Here is a 15,764-nt window from a genome sequence, read left to right as displayed (position 1 = left end):
TATTATGCTGAGCAAGAAAGACAATTATCATATGGATTCACTCATACGAGGAATATAAGGGTACAGACGATCATAGCAGAAAGGAGTTAAAAATGGAATGGGAAGAAATCAGAGAGGGAGATAAACCATAAGAGACTCTTAACTATAAGAAAGAAACAGGGTTTTGGAGGGTAGGTGGGTGGAGGGATGGGTAATTGGGTGATGGGCATTAAGGAGGGCACCTGATGTGATGAGCACTGGGTGTTACATGCAACTGATGACTTACTGAACTCTACATCTGAAACTAATGATGTTCTGTATGTTGGCTAATTGAAATTAAATAAAAATAAATAAATAAAATGTTTCTACCTGAAACTTTGCTGTGTACATGCACATTCTCAAGACAATTTTCTAACATCTGGCTGCTTCGTTTCCTGCTCCTAATCTTTCTCCAAGTTCTGGGTTACTCAAATTTAACTATCAAAAATACAGTCATTTCTTTTGTGTTTAGGAAGCTTGCCAGCTACCAAAATCCACAGACACCATTAAAAGATAAAAGCCAACAAAACAGCATCTCACGAAGAAACTGTAACCACCACTCCAGGGAGGCATGATGTCGTTTCCCTTTGGAAATTCAAGAAACAAATAAAGAGATGAAATCTGCTTAGGAAAAAAAATCATAAATCGAGACAAGCAACAAAATTATGCTGTTATCAACCATGTGCCACTAAAAACTATTTCATCTGAAAGTGCTGTGCCACTAAATAAGCAAACAAATTATAAAGGAGGAGCAGGTGCAGAATATTGCTTTAATGCAAACTTAGGAAAGAACTATAAAACCAAGTGAAAGAAAGGCAAAAACAAACAATATCAGCTCAGAGCATCAGAGTGCTGACAATAAAAACAAAGTCTACCAAGCTGAATCATTGGTTGCTGCATAGGCTTGTGGAGGACTTTTGCCGCCTTGTATATCTGCAGGTATTTTTCCTTTCAATTACTTTTCTAAACATGAATTTCCTCACACAAAAGATAGCAATAAGCTAATGCTCGAGAAAGATGTAAATACTTGGCCTTCGCATGTTTTCGACATTAATATAGTCTTCCTGGTGATTCCATCTCTATATCCTTTCTCTGTAATAAACTATTGTTTGTCAACATGGTCCACGTTCAGGGCGCTTGGGTGGCTCAGTGCGTCAAGCCTCTACCTTCGGTTCAGGTCATGATCTCAGGGTCCTGGGATCAAGCCCCGCATCGGGCTCCCTGCTCAGCAGGGAGCCTGCTTCCTCCTCTCTCTCTGCCTGCCTCTCTGCCTACTTGTCATCTCTGCCTGTCAAATAAATAAATAAATAAATAAATAAACCACATGGTCTATGTTTAAGAACTGTTTAAGTGAAAGAAATCTTTGGCTCTCAAGAAAGAATTTCACATTACAACAAATTTTTAGAATCACTTCTATAATTATAAACATAATCAATATTCACAGTGTATCTCCAGGATACTCTAAATTTTCTATGCAAACCTGCGTTTTCCCCCACAGAAATATATTAATATTTAAAAATGCCTTACAGCTTAAGTTTAGAGTAATCCATACAGCAGCTAGTAACGTTAAATACACTATTACTCCACCCTTCAAGTTCTTCACTTGATCTTAGCCAAAAGGCCGAGATGTGATCCACCCTTCAAGTTCTTAATATTTTTGGCAAAGACATAGGTTTCTTAGTAACTAACATGAAAATCAATTAGCACCACATAATTGATCACCAGTAAATATACATATACACACACTAGAATGTTTTAAAAATATGAAATTCATAGATACAGCTAACTAAATGGAAGTTCTGAATAGAGAACTAGTGTTGGATAATTTACCACCAAATACTCAGTTTATTTTGAATGTTAAAAACATCTTTCAACTATAACGGTCCCTCATTTGACTGACCTTGAGAGCCAATGTGTATTATATACTTATTATGTGTGCTAACTGTTCTAGAACCTGGGTTAGACAACAGTCCCTATATGTCAAGAAATACGTTATAGATGGGGGAATTGGATGAAGAGATACTCTGTAACTTTTCTCATCTCCAGAAGTAGGACACAGATCCAGGTTGTTCTGAGTACAGGGCACATGATAACTTTATGCTGTGTTCATTCTAACAGCAACACCTGGAAATTTGAGGAAGATTAGTATTGAAATCGATACCCCCTCAGAACATTTTGAAAATCTAGTCTCAAAATGAATGCTTAATAAGAATTTTTCTCAAAAGGAACTGGTTGGCCTTATTTCTAACCCACCCAAAGAAAACGATCATAATGGTAACTTCACACCACTGATAATTATAAGCTCCAGAGACACAAGATTTGCCACGCAGGTCCTGTCCTATACCTGAACTCTGAGATAGCCATTAGGTTGCAGAATCAGTTACGGAGGAAATGTAACTTGACAGTGAAGGATCAGGCTAATGCCAACTTAACCCAGTGCTCAAGCTTCGCCCCATCAGTGGGAAGACCCCAAGACACATCACCTGTGATAAGTCCTGGCCAAAATACCTGCTTTGATCTAATCAGACATTTGGATCTAGCCTCAAATGTCAGGAATTAAAAGAGCCAGAGGAGTAAACTAAATGACACCAGTAGGAAGAAATGAGACAAATCCAGGAGGAAAGGACATCCTCAAGAACAAATGTCTCTCTCTTCCACAAGTCAGTGTCATGAATAACAAGAGGCTGTTCTAGATTCAAAAGAGACTTCAGGTACACAACATCCAGATGCACTGCATGATCCTGGACTAAATTCTGCTTAAGACAGTCCATCTGCCAAGGACTGTGGGGGCCACTACAGGAAACTCATTGTGTTGGGGTATTAGAAAATGTTAAGAATGATCACCAATGGGACGCCTCGGTGGCTCATTCAATTAAGCATCTGATTTCTGCACAGGTCATGATCTCGAGGTCGTGATATCCAGCTCCAAGTAGGACTCCACACTGGGTGTGACATCTGTTTAAGATTCTCTTTCTCTCCCACTGCCCCTCCCCCACCACTTGCACATACACACACACACACACTAACTCTCTCTCTAAAAAAAGTGGTAATTACCAATGATATTAGTTGTGATAATGTTAATTTGGCCATGTAGCACCATGTTCTTATTTTTAAGAGACACATACTGAAGTATTTAGAGATAGAATGTTAAAATGTCAATATTTTACTTCAAATTGCTTCATTATAAATACAGAGTTTTGAAAGAGGGGGCAGTTGCAAAAACAATCACAAAACAAATAAGTATAAAATGGTGTAAGTTTCAAAAATCATGCTTCAGTGTCAAGGATTATGCTTAATTAAAAAGAAAGTGATACGTGAACAGTAAGCTTTGATCTAAAGAGGCCGCCCCATCACCACCACCTGCAAAAAGCTAAAGGAAGAAATTTACAAATTTAAAGTAAAATATCAACTTCGAAAAGATCCCCTAATTTTATCTTGTTTTTTTAAGATTTATGTATCTATTTTACAGAGAGAGTGTGGGGCCAGAGGGGGGAGGGGCAGAGAGGCAATCTCAAGCAGACTCCACGCTTAGTACAAGGCCCACGGAGGGGCTTCATCTCACGACCCTGAGATCATGACCTGAGCCAAAATCAGGAGTTAGACACTCAACCAACTGAGCCAGCCAGGCACTCCAATCTCCTAATATGATTTTAGAGAAACTTTTAGGTGTGTTATACCAATATTCAGAATCACTAAAGAAAGGGATTAAAAACCAAAATTACAGCATACTATTCCAGAATAGGACTTAGGACAACATGAAATGTTCATTTTCATACCGCTGTTTTTATTACACATGCTTCATTTCCACATCCTACGTGGGAATTATTTCCTTTGCACATTAATAAACATCTTCTCTTCTAAGCACATACCTAACAAATCAGAAAGCAAAGTCAAAAGTTGAGATAATACTTGGAGACAGAAGGTGAACTTCAGTTAAACCCTAACAGCAGATGACTTCAGTAAGTCTTTGCTACCGACAGTGCTGGTGATTACCTGGGAATAATATAAATGCAAATAATGAAAAGAAGTAAAAGGGTGACATTCTCAGAGATATAAAAGCAATTGAATTCAGATACAAACAGGCTAGACCTATAGGTACACATAAATTCTCTTCAGGGAGCCTGCAACCTAGCGCAAAGATCGCAAGGTGGCTTTTTCTATTGTTTGAGGAACTGTACAATTTAAACACACAGCCACCTGCCTCTGGGTGTGGGAAGAAGAGATTCCAAAATTTAAACGAAGTAAGAATAAAAACAAACCTCAGGCCCAGCTGCCTGCAGATCACCTCTGCGTCTGCTTCATCCCACTGGTCATCACAGACAGTCCCCCAATGACCAGCATGGTAGATTTCCACTCGGCCTTCCCGCGCGCTGCTCCCACCCACGAGGCGTATGGCGGGGAATGTCGGGCCTGTGCCGGGTGAAATTAGAAAAAATTACACCTACACATTTGCACTGAATGATGAGATTAGATATATTCTATTTGTTTGCCATTCTCAATAATTAAGTCATATTTATTAAACCACCTCAGGGATTTGCACATACACACACACACACGTCTAGTATGTATTACAGTATTCTTGACCAATTAAAATACTCCAAATTGGGGGTGCCTGGCTGGCTCAGTCAGTAGAGTGTGCAACTCTTGATCTCCGGGTTGTGAGTAGTCAGAGCCTTACGTTGGGGGTAGAGTTTACTTAATAATAAAAAAAAAGTGTTCAATAAAAAATATTTCAAAAAATACTCCAAACTGAATTACATCCATACAAATAGCTCCTAAGAGGAAGTAGTCCAAATTCAATTTTCCTCCCAACAACCTCAGAAGCCAGAAAAGACACACTCAAAACTATAGTTTATTGGAAACGCATTTGATTTTTATGGTATTATAGTGGGGACACTAATTTTTTTATGCACAGTAACTTGAGTATTACCAACATGTAATCCTTAAAAACGGCACTTATGTCTGTAACATCCTTGTCTTCGGTAGAGAAATATTTTTGTATTCGTAGAAACCAAGTTAACATCTAACTCATTATAACAAGGTAGTGAACATCATGGACAATACCTACAAAAAACAAGATTGGAGAATTCACTTGGGTATGAATCGGCTCATATTCATTTTCTAAGAACTACCAAAGGCTTCCTGTTGCAAACTCCTTATTACGGTCCACAGTGCCCTGAGCTAGCCCTTGTTAGTGTCCTGAACATCCCTCTCTACACCTGGCCTCCTTCACTGGGCTATACCTATGACCCCTCTTCCTTCTGTCCCTTAAACAGTCAAGGCTGTTTCCCACCATAGGGTTTGTACGCTTCCGGTTCCTTCTACTTGAAAAGTGTTCCCACAGATACTCCCCTGGCTTCATCACTCTCATCATTCAGTTCTCAACCCTGAATTGCCCTTTGTTTAAGAGGACTCCCCTCTTAAGTTGGTCTTCCTAACCAACACAGCACACAAAGTTACTTTCTACTACATTGTCTTCCAAATATTTATTTTATCTAAGACTGTCATTGATTCATTGATTTCCACGTTGTCTACCTCCTAACAGCTAGAACTCAGGACAGAGACCGTGCCTTTCTCTTTCACCTGTGTATCTTAGGTACCCAGCATACAGAAGGCATGTAATAGATATTTGTTGACTGACTGGACTGATAAGTGACAGCCAGAAGCCTAGAAAGAATATTCCAAACAAGAAAAAATACTTAGCAATATTCATTCACTCAATTCTGTTTAATAGATACTAGGCACCACAGGGGCATTTTTTTTTTTTTTAAGATTTTTTATTTGTTTGACAGAGAGAGATCACAAGTAGGCAGAGAGGCAGGCAGAGAAAGAGAGAGAGAGGGAGGAGGAAGCAGGCTCCCTGCCCAGCAGAGAGCCCGATGCAGGACTCGATCCCAGGACCCTGAGATCATGACCCAAGCTGAAGGCAGAGGCTTAACCCACTGAGCCACCCAGGCAGCCCCATAGGGGCATTTAAAAGAGCACTAGACAGACCCTATCATCAGGAGGTTTGCCACCTAAGGACCTGGTCAAAATGAGCACAGAGAAGATCATCAAGACCCTGCGGGGGCTCAGAAGCAAGGGAGCTTGCTTACCATTGGAGGTAGCCTGGAATCCCTTCTGAAGGAGCTGGTATCTGAAGAGGGCCAAAGTGGATGGATGGGATTTCAGAAGTCAGAGATAGGGTAAGTGCAGTTCAGCAAAATGAACAGTATGAGCAAATGTACAGAAGCACAAAGTTGAATGTGTTTGGGAAATAGCAAGACAGTGTAATTTTTCTGGAATAAAGGATGTAATAGGGTAAAAGTTTCAGAACAGGCTGGGCCCCTATTCAGAAATTTAATTGCAGCTTTTGCCAAATACTAACCATTTATCCACATGAAATACACTTCTAATTCCCCCACAGTGTAAGAAGTTGTCAGTAAATGATATTGGGATATTTATATTTATATTCAAACATCATACCTGAATTTTGAATCAGAAATTCAGGTTAGTGAATATTAACATACACTCATATTCTGATCTTCATAATTTAGCTTATTTACATAAGTCAACTAATATTTACAATTTGTAAAAAGGATAAAGATAGTTTTAATAAACATAAGTGTTCTCAGCATTATATATTAGCTTCTTATAATTAACTGATGCTGAGTGGTCTAAAAACATATTTGCATGTTATGTTTATTTTTCCTTTAAAAAGCTTGGAAAATATAGAAAGAAACAATGGGAAAATGTATTCGTTTCTTAAATTATTATATTCTCCCCTGCCTCTCTTCCCCCTCCCACTATGGTAAGATTGGAGAAAACAGAAAAAAAAAATTTTTTTAAGACTTTATTTATTTGACACATGGAGAGAGAGAGAGAGCACAAGCAGTGGGAGCTGCAGAGGGAGAAGGAGAAGCAGGCTCCCACTTAGCAGGGAGCTCAATCCCAAGGATCATGACCTGAGCCAAAGGCAGACACTTTCTTTTTTAAAGATTTTATTTATTTTTTTGACAGAGAGAGATCACAAGTAGGCAGAGAGGCAGGCGGGGGCGGGGCGGGGGAGCAGGCTCCCCACTGAGCAGAGAGCCTGATGTGGGGCTCAATCCCAGGACCCTGGGATCATGACCTGAGCTGAAGGCAGAGGCTTTAACCCACTGAGCCACCCAGGCGCCCCCCAAAGGCAGATATTTAACCAACTCAACCACTCACATGCCCTGGAAAACAAAAATTTTTAAGAGGAAATTTAAAATCACCTACAACCCAGAACTGTATGGCCTACTACCTTATATTTTTTAGTGTCATGTTTTATTTTAAAACATGTGGGCTTTTTCTAGCTGTATAAGTAATTGTGAAAATACAGAAAATTTCAAAGACAAAATTTCATCAACATCCCACATCTTCCCAACAAGCACACAAAAAATCATTTGAAAGAGCATTTGGTGAGGTAGTTGACTCATGGCTAACTTATGGATAAATAAAACTCCCAGACATGTTCATTTAAATTACTATTTCCTATATCTAGTACTGCTACACAATTTCCTACTTTGTAAGTGTTGGAAAAACAACAAGTACTAAATGACAGGGCACTAAATGTAATTTCCAAACTAAAAAAATGTATTAAAGGTCTATTACTATGCCTTAAAGTAGACTCAGTGTTTGCTGATCTAAGCTGTTTCCTTTCACTTTCTCACTTGGTCTTTTTTCTCCCTCCCTTTTATTTCACCTCAACCTCTCACATTTTCATATATGCTTATGAATGACCTTAAATTTATCTTCACAACTGGAGTATAAACAGGTGAATAGATGATGAGAGCAAAAGGAATTTTTTAAGTGGAAAGATAATCCTGAAAGAAAAATAATTATTGTTTTCAAGATTTTATTTACTTCAGTACTTGAAAAATGTCAAACATTTTACCCAACAGGTGGAGCATGAGTACAAGCAATAATCTACAAAAAGTAATGCACTGTTGAACCCAAATCCCATCATCCTTGAAGCAGCAATGCATAAACATCTACCTCCCAAAGTAGCATTACCCGAAAGTGGGAATCAAAGGAAGAAGAGGAAAAATTTCCAAAACATCAAGATTTAACATGCATTCGGCCCACTCAAAAAAGAACAATGGTTCTCAAAGCCCATACCTGCACCCTATCTTCCAGTTGGTTCTTCCAGCCAATTCACAGCAATTACTCTAAATTGAGGCTCTGTGTGTTTTGTGGTGAGAGAGTTTCCATTCCTCTCCTGATTCTTTTTTTTTTTAAAGATTTTATTTATTTATTTGACAGACAGAGATCACAAGTAGGCAGAGAGGCAGGCAGAGAGAGAGGGGGAAGCAGGCTCCCTGCCGAGCAGAGAGCCTGATGCAGGAGCCCAGGATCACCATCTGAGCCGAAGGCAGAGGCTTTACCCACTGAGCCACCCAGGCGCCCCATCCTCTCCTGATTCTTGCACTCCAGTAGAAACCAATGCCCTGGGCTGGCTGCTAGCTTTTTAAGACCTGGAATATCTGACCACACTGCCATCTCCAAGGAGAATGCAAAAAGGGATACTGTGACAGGGTGCTAGTTTCAGGTTCTGGTCACACATTAAAATACACCATGCTTTCCAGAAAACCCATCAGCCATCATGAAAAGCAGCTGTTCCCTCTGCCACATATGTTCATATGACCGTATGCATATATGTGTACTAAACCATGTTCATCATCTCATGGTTAGCATATAGTGCTCGGAAGGAGCCTTTATCTGAGGCAGTTATCCATATTATGGAATGTGCTATTGACAACTCAAAGGAGAACACTGGTACCACGGTTATAATCTATCCTATAAAGTGAAAATATTTTGTTGTAGTTGCTGGGTTCCAAGACGATTTTCCATCTTGATTCTATCATGACCTTCCATTAGCAAAATAAACGTTTCATGTACAATATGCAATATTTCTGTAAGCAAATTAGATAAAATAGAAAACACGTTGAGTGAGATATCATTTGAAAGTCAAAAGGAATTCAGAATGTTATACGCACTCTTATTGAAGACTATTTGACTATGTAATACGATGATTCAGGCTTATATCTATATTTAAACTCTTTGAGGAAATGATTTAACGAAGACAATTTTATCATCTGGAATCTTGCTGAAAACACAATGAAAGTAAAAGAGAGTTTTTTACCCTGGGAAAAGCTACACGTGACAGCAGCTGCCATCTTCTGAGGACACGCCCCACCCTGCCAGATGTCTTTTTCACAAAGCAGTATATTTTCTTCATCTCCTCGGCAACGGACATTGCTCCAATAAATGGGAATAAGGCCCAGTCCAGAAAATGGGGTTTGTTTTGCGACTCCTTTTCGCCTGGAAACACAATGATCGAGGTTAGGTTTATCGAACATAGGTGAAATTTTTTGTGAAAGTATTTAGATTTTTTTTAAGTGGAAGAAATCAATAAAGATAGATGTAGGGGGAAAAAAAAGATAGATGTGGGAGAAAAAAAAACACAATGGATTACATAAATTTCAAGGAAATCAAAACGTCAGATCAGAACTTGAACTGATTACCTACGGCAATCTTTTTAATCGTCTTAAATAACAGTATGCATGTGCCTTTCCTACCTACAGCTGATTTTAGGGGAAAATACATATATGTGGGCAAATACTACAGATTTAAAAAAGAAGCCTGGTGGTTTTGTGGAAGAAGTGTGTCATGTGGCTCAGTGAGACATGGATTCTAGTCTGGACTCGGCTGCAAATTGCTCTAAGCTGTGAGTTTCTATAAGCTCTGCCTTCTGATGTCTAAAAAGAGGGCTGGTCTGGATGCGTGACAGTTTTCCTACTCCAACATTTTAGGCTAGCATTTTCTTTCTTTTCTTTCTTTCTTTCTTTTTTTTTTTCTTTTTTAAAGATTTTAGTTATTTATTTGAGAGAGAGGGGGAGAGAGAGCAAAGCAGGGGGCGGGGCAGAGGGAGAAGCAGACTTCCCAAGAACAGGGAGCATGACTCAGGGCTCAATCTCCAGACCCTGAGATCATGACCTGAGTCGGAGTTCAAGAGTCAGGCACTTAACTGACTGAGCTGCCCAGGCGCCCCTAGGCTAGCGTTTTCAAAATGATTACTACTACACATAAGTAAGATAATCACAGGAGAGGCAATCCATTCACAAAATTTTTAAAACCTTATATATAGTATTTACTTGCAAGACTTTGCAATCAATTAATGAAATGGTAACATGCAGATGGGCTCTGCTTTTAGCTTCTCTAATCTACATATTTTATAAGTAATCTCTGATACTTATGAATTGATATTAAATTTTTAAAAGATAAAGGCTTATCTAATTAACATAGTAATCTCTAGAATTATTTCCATACAGTAGCTTCTACCATTTCCATACAGTAGCTTCTACCGTCAACCAAACAGTAAACATTTCAGGTATATCAAAATATGAACATGTCTTAACAACAATAATTCTGAGTTGTTCTGATCTAATTATATTTTTTTAATGGACTACTAAAAAATAAAAAATAAATAAAAATGGACTACTAAGGGGTGCCTGGCTGGCTCAGTCAGAGAGCATGGGACTCTTGATCTCTGGATCAGGAGTTTGAGACCCACATTGGGTGTAGAGATTACTTAAAAAAAAAAAAAAAGGAACAACTAAGAGATGATATAAGTAATCAGATCAGTGTATCTGAAGTTTCTGTTTGCAGAATGATAGTTTATATTTCTTCATCAACCAAAAGACTAGTAACCATAAAGCAGTTCACATCTCCACTATAGTGTGTTGGTTTTTTATGTCACTCCTACAGGAAATCATATTGTTCCCTGATTTTCAGGGTTAATAAAAGCACATATAAGTGTGTATTTTAAGGAAGACACTGACACCAGTCTACAAATCTGTTACATATTGAGGCCCTCAAAAGAAAAAGCATCAAGTCAACATGCTCTGTGTCCTGTCCATCTGCCAACCACTATTTGCCAGACAAAATCTTCATCAATCAAATCAATAATTAACATTCCCAAACACCTATCGGCTGTATAGCCTTATTCCTTCTTTCATCCTGACTTATACCAACACCCATTTTTAAAAATTGTTAATTAATTAAGTACATTAAGCCTACTTGCTGCTCTAACAGCATCAAAATCTGAACAAAACTAAAGCCTTCAGAAGGGTTTGTCTTTATTAAATACTCACTGCCCATCTTCCTAACGGGAAGACAGGAGGAAGTGGACAAATTAAAATTCTTACTGACCTGACTGCAGTTGATCGTTTCTATCCTCCTATTAAATATTACCGCTCACTGATTATTAATCCAAAATACTTGTAAACTGCAAAACTTTTTTCAGTCTTTTGGACTTGCCTGTTCACGACAAGATAGTTTCCATACTTTCTAAAGATCTCTAGTGAGAAAGGCCAAGAAAAACATCTGGCAAGTGTATATACAAAAAAAAATAAAATAAAATAAATGAGATACAAAAACAGAATAAGAACCACAAAACAAAACCTTTCATTCCAAAATGGAGCCTTCCGCTCCAGAGGAAGCCCCCTGGCACGCGGCGCAAAGGTGCCCGGGCTGGTGGCAGGCAGTGAGCACCGACGGTGTACAGAGAGCGCTGAGAGCCGAGGAGAAGCAACGGGCCGCTGCGGGCACCGCTGGCGCTGACAGAGGCCGCCCCCTCCTGCAGGACGTCCTGGGCACAGAAACCCTAGGCCTGGACACCACACCCTTCCCACCTCAGGAGAAGAGCGCAGGTGGACTTCCGCCTCCTTCCCGCACAAAAAGATGGAAGCTGGGGCGCCTGGGTGGCTCAGTGGGTTAAGCCTCTGCCTTGGGCTCAGGTCATGATCCTGGGGTCCTAGGATCGAGCCCCGCATTGGGCTCTCTGCTCCGCGGGGAGCCTGCTTCCCCCTCTTTCTCTCTGCCTGCCTCTCTGCCTACTTGTGATTTCTCTCAAATAAATAAATAAAATCTTAAAAAAAAAAAAAAAAGATGGAAGCTGTGGACGGCTACAAGTAGCCAGTGAAATGCAGATGATGCTACTGGGAAATGACAATCCTCAGAATCATGTTCCTGGCTTCCCAGGGCTAAGGGATGATTTTTAAATACATAGACCAAAGGATGCTTTTAACATCTGACCACTCAGCATTTGCTTATTTCCCAGTTAGTATTCCTTCCCCCGTAGGGCCCTTTCTTTATAACTCTAAGGAAAAGTGACAATGAGGGAAATGAGACCAAAGGAAGGAAAACATGCATCATCTTTCCATGGCAGTGATGGGTGCCCTCCATTACTCTCCCACATCAGCATCTTGATGTGGGCAAGGCTGCGAGAACTCACCCCAGCTGCAGCTGGTGACAAATGACGGAGGCATCAGAATCATCCCAGTGGCTGCCACAGACTGTGCCCCAAGCTCCATTTGCATATATTTCCACGGTGCCTTCAAACTCATGTTTGCCACCTCGAAGCCGCACTGACCCTGAAGTAGAAAAGAATCCCAAAACCCTTTAAGAGCAAATAAACATTTGAACATACTGAGCCTGTCCTCAGTTAACATTTTCCACATAAGCGGATCCAGCCAGAACAATTTGGCCTCCATGTTCACAGCCCTGGTTCTTTGTTTAAATGAGGATTTCACAGATTCGATTCAATTTTATTTTATTTTATGTTTTTGGTAGTTAACATCATAGTGTTAATAGTAATTATGCTTTCTTTTTTAGTTAAGCAAACAGAAAGTCCAATTATATTTTAAAAAGAGAAAAGTGGAAGATTATGACTAATGTCTGATATTACATCCCAAATATTAGATGACATCACATATAAAATTCTTATCATGTATGTATCACCTTCCACTTCACCTGAGGTCAGAGATAAGAAGCACAGAAATGAAATTCAGTGCTCTACTTATAAATTAGCTGTTACTGTGTTATATATTCCTTCCATCTGATTTATTCACCACAAAAGAGCAAAATGCTTTTTCCCTTTTTAACCTGAAGCAGTAGTCATGAAATTCTAAATATTATGCCTATAATTTCAAAAAAGTGTTGGTGTTGATGACATTGCCTAATATCAGTCTTAGGAAAATTCCCACCAGGCAGAATCGTTTGGTTTAATTGAGTGTCCCTGGAAATTCCCCTCCCCTTACGTATTATCCTCACTTAGCTGCTCCAGAGTCCATGATTTGAGTCATTCAGTCTTGAAAAGAGTCAAGAGTAAAATGCAAGTACCCCAGTAAAAATTACATCCCTTAAGTGCAGACAGATTGAGGCGCTACATTTCCCTTCTTATTAGCTCTGGTTTGCGGAGTGGCTATTGGGAGACCACAAGTGGGACCCTTAAGCTGAGACCGAAGCAAACTCGGACAGCTGAAGAATTTCACAAAACTCTGTTTAAAGCCACTTATGATGACCTTCATTTCATAGGTAAAGAAATTAAGAAAGTAAGTTCTACCAAAAAATTCCATCAAATTTTGCATATTTCAAACTTATTTCAAAGTATGGCTTTAAAATAATTTTCCAAAATATTAGATTCACAAATTACCCATTCATTTCACTTGCACTGGCCTAGGCACCCATTATTTTCCAAGCCATCATCGTTTAAAAATGTAACTATTTAAGAAACACATATTGTTTGTCTCAAGACAAGTACAAAGTGTCATTTAATTCAAAGAAAAGAATAATAAATGGAGGCAAAACATTACACTGCCAAATCCTGATTATTCAGGAGAGAGCATGGACATGGATCACTCACATGGCAGAGAAATCTCGAAGTCATCATTCATACTTTCCAAACCTCTTCAATTCAGACTAAGCAAGAGGAAGCCCTGTTTAGCTAAAGGAAAAGCATGAACTGCAAAAAAAAATTTTTAAGATTTTATTTATCTATTTTACAGAGAGAGAAAGCACACAAGCAGGGGGAGCAGTAGAGGGAGAGGGAGAAATAGGCTCTCCCCTGAGCAAAGCCTGACATGGGGCTTCATCCCAGGACCCTGGGATCTGAGCCAAACGCAGAAGCCCAACTGACTGAGCCACCCAAGCACCCCTGCAAAACATTTTTTTTTTAAGATTTTATTTATCTATTTGACAGAGAGAGAGAGAGAGATCACAAGTCAGCAGAGTGGCAGGCAGAGGGAGAGAGAGAGAAGCAGGCTCTCTGCTAAACAGGGAGTCCGATGCAGGTCTCCATCCCAGGACCCTGGAATCAGGACTGGCCCGAAGACAGCCGCTTAACCAATGAGCCGCCCACGCGCCCCACCTGCAAAACATTTTTAAAGAAACAGGTCTGAAGAGTTTAACTGAACTTTAATGACTTTTTTAACCACAAAATCTCCTCTATAGAGACCTACATAATATCCTGCATATCGCAAATACCAGAATTTTATTTCAACTCAAAAAATTCATTAGCTCACCTCAAACAATCATTACTTGAAATGATATTTAAATTAATCTATTATCTCTTTATTAACCCCCTTCTCCAAATTACTCATGTCAAGGGTTGGAAGAAAGTTCTGGTAATGAAAACAAACTGGAACGCTACTTACGCATGTTTAAAAAAAATCATAATAAAATGTAAAATACTGCCTACATCACCAAAAAGCTATCAAGAAGAAATGATGTGTGCATATAATTTAAATGATAAAGGCATTTGGAGATAAGACTCAGAAACTCTGCATGAAGTATAATTACTACCCGTGCATCATGATAATGGCAAAGACAGAGCTGGAAATAGCTTCCAGGTGAACTATCACTTCCACCATCTTTTCTCAGATTCTCCAAACATGCTATGAAAGCCTGGATTCATTTAGCTGTATCTGCTATATGGCAAGAAATGTGGAGTGCTCATCCAATTTTCCTTTAACAAATGAATACAAATATTTACAATTCTGGAAAGTCAATTTGCAAGTCAATGACTAATGAATTCTCTGTCAGAATCCATTCCCATCACCAACTTCCCCAGCTCCCACACCCTCCTCGTTTATCTCCACCCTCACCCAGTTTATCCTTCTCCTAAGGTCATAAAAATTTCTAACATATCTGACAAATTATCTACTTTGGACTCAGGTTGAGTAGTTCTTAATGGAAGATAATTCCACATAGTGCATAATTCTTCAAATAATTATTTGAAAGAGCACTTTAAAAAATATCAGAACATGCTCCAAAATAATAAAAGTTTGAATGTACAATTTAGATTACATTTAAGATAAGTAGCAGTTTTAATTTGTTTTTGGTTTTACTTTGCTTTAGTTACGTTTATTTTCTTAGAATGGCCAAGATGGTCAAAATCTCAAGAACTGTAACTCATTTTTCTCAATTTATGGATGAAGAAGATTTGGACCAAATCAACTGCCATGACTACCTGTTTCTGAGTTTCCCACTCTTCCTACTGTTCCTCTGTCTCCTAGTTATCTCTAGTTATCTCTAGATAACTAGGTAACTCTAGTTATCTCCTAGAGTCCTGTCCTTGCTACCCTCCCATCTCTGAACCCTAGCAAAGACCAGGCAATGTCTTTTTCATGTCTAGGCATTCATGTTCTTTGCATAATGTACTTTATGCATTATGTCATGTGGCTTTCACCATTCTATGTGAAATATTCTGTCTGAAATATTGCAACTAATCTATCAAACATTTTATGGGAAGAAATAGCCAGAGAGGAAGGTAAGACAAGACAGCTTGAAGAGGTTTTAACCTCTTCATTGCAAACAGGAGAGAACGGACTACTTTCCAGTGATCTACATTTGAGTCTGACCCCTCAACGGAGGAGTCCCACAGGCTGTATAAATTTGTA

General features: G+C 39.1%; 1 protein-coding gene across 1 annotated transcript in view; it reads right to left on the bottom strand.

Annotated features, from left to right (window-relative positions):
- LOC111157378 (protease, serine 12) overlaps positions 1-15,764 on the bottom strand; it is a 73,266-nt gene that overhangs the window by 47,508 nt on the left and 9,994 nt on the right. The window contains exons 2-4 of the mRNA XM_022518743.1: positions 12,320-12,458; positions 9,167-9,345; positions 4,278-4,428 (exon numbers count right to left, since the gene is read on the bottom strand). Of these exons, the coding sequence (XP_022374451.1) occupies positions 4,278-4,428; positions 9,167-9,345; positions 12,320-12,458 (469 nt within the window). The remainder of the gene's footprint in view (positions 1-4,277; positions 4,429-9,166; positions 9,346-12,319; positions 12,459-15,764) is intronic.

This window comes from Enhydra lutris, unplaced genomic scaffold, assembly GCF_002288905.1.
Source record: "Enhydra lutris kenyoni isolate GAN:26980312 unplaced genomic scaffold, ASM228890v2 scaffoldscaffold3, whole genome shotgun sequence".
NCBI lineage: Eukaryota > Metazoa > Chordata > Mammalia > Carnivora > Mustelidae > Enhydra > Enhydra lutris.
This window is presented reverse-complemented; position numbering and strand designations above follow the sequence as displayed.